Raw genomic sequence first — 5,015 nt, forward strand, 5'->3', positions numbered from 1 at the left:
TCCCCACTCTGTTTCTGGTGAAGCCTCTCACCGCCCGAGCCTCTGGCCTGTACCCCAGCTCTGTATGCATAAATAAATAAATCTTTAAAAAAAAAAAAATTTAAATAGCATAGGGAGAATGAAAATAAAGACTTGAAAAAGATATGCCAGATAATCATTAATAAAGAAAAATGTAGAAACGTCAATCCTATTAGTACACAAAATAGATTTCGGATATGAAAAGTTCTAAAAGGAACAAAGAAAAATGTCTGACATTAATAAATTGTCCAGGCACTCCAAAAGGCACAGTAACCATTGATTTGAAATGTATGATGAAAACAAAATAGAACCAGATGATAAAATGGACAAAGCCATGTGGAAGATTGATAGACTGGTTAGATCCAAAAAAAAAAAAAAAGGACTAGCTACTTGCTTGTGAGCTGCACGTGGTCCACAGGTAATTTGTTTCCACATCACACAGTATAAAATGTCAGCAACCATTGCTACATAACACATTACCCCAGTTGTAGGGGAAGGAGAGTCTCAAAAGCTGGAGTGACTTCTCAGCTGGGGGCTGGGATGATCTGATTGCAGGCATACATACTCACATGTGAAGAGCTGAACTTGGGATGACTTTGAAGACAGGCACTGCTGAGCAGGGGGCTCGCGCAGCCTCTTCACAGATGGTGGCCTCCGGTGTGGAACCTCTATATGGAAGCTCAGGGCTTCAGTGTTCCAAGAAACAAAACAGAACTCACATTGCCTTTGTGGCCTAGCCCCAGAAGTCACACATAGCATCATTTCATCATAATCCCGTGGGTTGAAATGGTTACAAGTCTCCCAGATTTAAGAGGAAAGGCATAGACCCCACCTTTTGTGGAAGGAGTAGTGTGTTTTAAAGGGCATATTTTAACCTCTTCTGACCAACTTTGATCATATACTTGTTTACATCCCTCCCGTATGCAAAATACGATGCCCTTTTCCAAAGATCCTCCAGTTTCCGCTATCCAGGGCCTAAAAGAAGTCTGAGTACAGCTGAGGCGCTTCCTGCTGGCTTCCTCAGTCACATAGCTCTCTCGGTGCTTGGAAATCTAACAGAGGCTTGGAATGGTAAATTTAATTTTTTTAATTCCATAAGTTCCAATTTTTATATTCTCTAAGAATGTTTTTAGAAAACTAACCAGCTCCCTTTTAAAAAAAAGTTCATATCTCTCTATCCTATCTCATTGTTATAAAATAAACCTTTCTTTGATAAGGACGTTCTGAGCGGAGAGTTGCTTAGTTGAATTCACTGGTGGCATAGGTACTTTTTCTTTTTTTCTTGTCACCAATGCAAACAGTGATGCTAAAATTCTGCCACTTATTCACCAGTAAGTAATCTCCTTAGACCCTTCCAGCTCTACTTTCTACCTATCTCAAAGCTACTGCCATGTCTTCTAGATTTTTGTTATGTGGTGCCCTACTTCTGGTATCAAATTTTGTATTAGTTGCTGTTGGTCTGATAACAGATCACAAAACTTAGAAATGTAAAGCAGCAACCTAGGGTGATGCAGAAATTGGGATCATAGAGCCTTCGTGTGGTGCCTCTGTGTGGTTTGACTTTTGTCAGTGTCTAAATGCAGGTTCAGTGTAGTCAGATATATATGGTTGTGTGTGACCAAGCTCAAGTATTCCAGCAAACACTGGGGAGTGTGGGGTTCATCTCCTTTTTTGCCAACCTTGAAAACCATCCTTTGGCGCGATCATATTGGTCCAAGTTACCACAAGCCTGCCCAGAGTCAAAGGAAGAATGTTACAGAATTTTTCATCTCAGAAGATGATCAAGAAAACAAAGAAATGGAGTAAATTTACTATTAACTCCTTGACTTGTGATCTCTCAGTTACAAGTGTTGGGTTTTTTAAAACTTTAAAAAATCATTTTAAAAAGCAGAAGTTTGTTGTTGCTTTTTTTAAATATGGATCATGAATATGCCTGCAGGCAGACTTTTTTTTTAAGTACTAAAATGAATGAAAATTTAATATGGCTTGGGATAAAATTTCCAGTGACAGTTTTATGTGTAAATTTTAAAATATTGTCTGTAGTGAAAGTACAGCTGAACCTTCCAGTATATAGTGTTTGATGACCCAGGAAGTGGCTCTGATGATAAGGGATACTGATACTAAAATGATGTAAAGACTTTGAACAAATTGTTTCATTAACGAAAATTAGGGGAAACTTATTTAAGTATGAGAGTTTACATATATATATATATATATATATATATATGTATCCCTAAACATTTATTCAAGTGAAAAAAATTAGACTTTCTCAATTGGAAAAACAGTGGCTTACATTTTTTAAGTTGGCCTCATACTAAAATACAGTGCCAGTTTTAGAAGAAGGTAGCTTGTCTTGCTATCACTATACAGCACTCCATCCTTTTCCATCTGAAAATTAAAATGTTATTTTTTACATTTTTTAAGTGAATTAGGTATAATTTGTTATTTTGCTATTTTGTCTTGTCTTATTTCTGAAAACAGAAAATGCCATTAGAAAGTTAGCTTAATTTCCATTAACATTAATTTTAAAACGTTCTAATATGGTCACATTAATCTAGAAACTATTAAATTCTACAAATGGGTGTTTCTTAGTGCATAACACATCTGTACATTTATACGTATTTTCTCTCAAGTTTTGTTTTTAACTTGGTATAGTTTTCAATAAATTCCCAGCCATCAATTTCCTCTTTTTTCCTATCAGAAAGCCATTATAAATATTTTGTAAGTTTCCGTGTAACTTTAGGATATCTTTGATTTTTCAAATAGGGAGGTAGGCTTACAGATTTTGCAATCATAGTAAAATGATTTAACTTACCTCTACCAACTGATCATACATTTAAATAGGGCTTAAAAATTCCTCTTCCCCTGTCTGCAGTGTGCTTTTAACAGCATAAAATGCCACATAAGCAAAATAATTAGCAGAACCAAATAATAGTTTAAAAATATTGTGCAAAAACAAATCATACCAGTTTGTTAATCTGATATTCATTTTTAGTACATACTTAAACTGAAGTATTGAATAGGCTTTAATATTTTTAGACACTGCTAACAGATGTTGTTAATTGTAACCTAATGAAATTTTTTGTAATATAGTTGTTTTATTTTTATAATATAGAAATTTAAGAATTAAGCATGTTGATAAAATTATTTTTCAAAGATTTACTTATTTATGTATACAGAACTGGGGTACAGGCCAGAGGTGCAGGGGCAGAGAGAGGATTCACTAAAGACAGAGTAGGGAGCAGAACAGGCCGACTGATGAAGTACACTGATGAGGGGAGCAGCGGATGGGTCAGGAGAGGTCTGCGGCGCCATGTGGAACACCTCCGGGGCTGGTGGGGATTGAACTTATGCTGAAGTGGCTTTAGCTTCTGTGCTATAAGCCGCTGTGCCACCAGGGAGGGCCCTGATAAATATTTTATTTGGTAACATGCAAAGGTGGGGTTTTTTTTTTGGCTAAAAATTCCTTTTACATACGATATTCATTTGACTTTTGTTTAGTTCAAGATAAAATATTTGACTTTTACAGTAGATGTAATTTTTTTTTTAAAGATTTATTTATTTGTACATACAGAACTGGGGTACAGGTCAGAGGCTCAGGGGCGGTGAGAGGCTTCACCAGAGACAGAGTGGGGAGCAGAACAGGCAGATCGAGGAAGCACACTGCTGAGGGGAGCAGCGGGCGGGCCAGGAGAGGTCTGCCACGCCATGTGGTCACCTCCGGGGCAGGCGGGAATCGAACTCATGCGGAAATGGCTTTAGCTTCTCAGTGCAGTGCCTCAACCCGCTGCACCACCAGGGAGGGCCCCAGTAGATGTAATTTTTTAATGATACTACTAGACAGTAAATCTTTCCTAGTAAGATATTTTCAGATTATGTTGAAAGTTTCAGAATATTCTAGATTTGTTTTTGCCATTATTTAGCATTGTTTTCATCAATCACTGCTGACATTTTGTTTTTTGAAATATATCCTCCAGCTATCAGTAACTATCCCAATTAAATATTATATTGGTGCACTCAACCAGAGCCTTCCTAACTTTTAAGCTAATATAAGGGAAGCATGAAATGAACATGACAAAGGCATTTTTCATCAATTATGTCTTCTGAGTACCAGTGTCAGGTACTTCTTTTACTAAAACATTTTCATTGTCTCATGTATTACTTTTATTCCCAAAGAACCCAATTAGCACAATGTTCTAAACTGCCCCTGGTTTTTTTTTTTTTTTGTCCTCTTTGATTACAGTCTGGCTCACGCTCATTAACTATTTCATACATGCCTTTTTGTGAATTAATATAGTTTCTGCCTTTAAAGCATGTTAAAGCATGTAGCTGCTGTACTAGTTTGCTTAACTGTTGACCAGTTTTCCTTTTTTGATTTCTGTAGCTTTTCTGCAATTAGATAAAAAGGGACCACAAAAACCTCACTTTGATCAGCCTTCAGTTGCACCTAGGAGAAACTACTCTTTCACAAGAGAGGAAGTGAGGCAGATTGATCGGGAAAATCAGAGGCTTTTGAAAGAACTGTCAAGACAGGCTGATAAACCCGGGAACAAAAGTACAATTCCTAGAAGATCTGTTGGTCCTCCCCCCAAATTATATCATAGTGCTCTCAACAGACAAAGGGAACAGCAGAGAATTGAAAGAGAAAATTTGGTAAGTAACACATTTTTTAGCTATAAAGAAAATACACTGACACTGATTTATAAGTCCTACTTACAGGGAACCCAGATATAAAAGTAGATAAAGGTATGTCTGGTGTGAAATACATGATGAGACATATATGTTTTCTTATGCAGTAAACTTTTTTAAGAGCACTTTAAAAATATATAGAAAACTTTTTTTTTTTTTTAAGATTTATTTATTTATTCATACAGAACTGGGGTACAGGCCAGAGATGCAGAGAGTGAGAGGATTCACTAAAGACAGAGTAGGGAGCAGAACAGGCCGACTGATGAAGTACACTGATGAGGGGAGCAGCGGATGGGTCAGGAGAGGTC

At 36.8% G+C, this 5,015-nt stretch overlaps 1 protein-coding gene across 2 annotated transcripts in view; it reads left to right on the plus strand.

The window, feature by feature from the left end:
* The window catches only part of CFAP97 (cilia and flagella associated protein 97), a 23,244-nt gene that overhangs the window by 11,043 nt on the left and 7,186 nt on the right, over window positions 1-5,015 (plus strand). For both annotated transcript variants that reach the window (XM_012725015.1, XM_012725014.1), the window contains exon 3: window positions 4,403-4,671. In XM_012725015.1, coding sequence (XP_012580469.1) covers window positions 4,403-4,671 — 269 coding nt within the window. The remainder of the gene's footprint in view (window positions 1-4,402; window positions 4,672-5,015) is intronic.

This window comes from Condylura cristata, unplaced genomic scaffold (assembly GCF_000260355.1).
Source record: "Condylura cristata isolate star-nosed mole 26May11 unplaced genomic scaffold, ConCri1.0 scaffold00014, whole genome shotgun sequence".
NCBI lineage: Eukaryota > Metazoa > Chordata > Mammalia > Eulipotyphla > Talpidae > Condylura > Condylura cristata.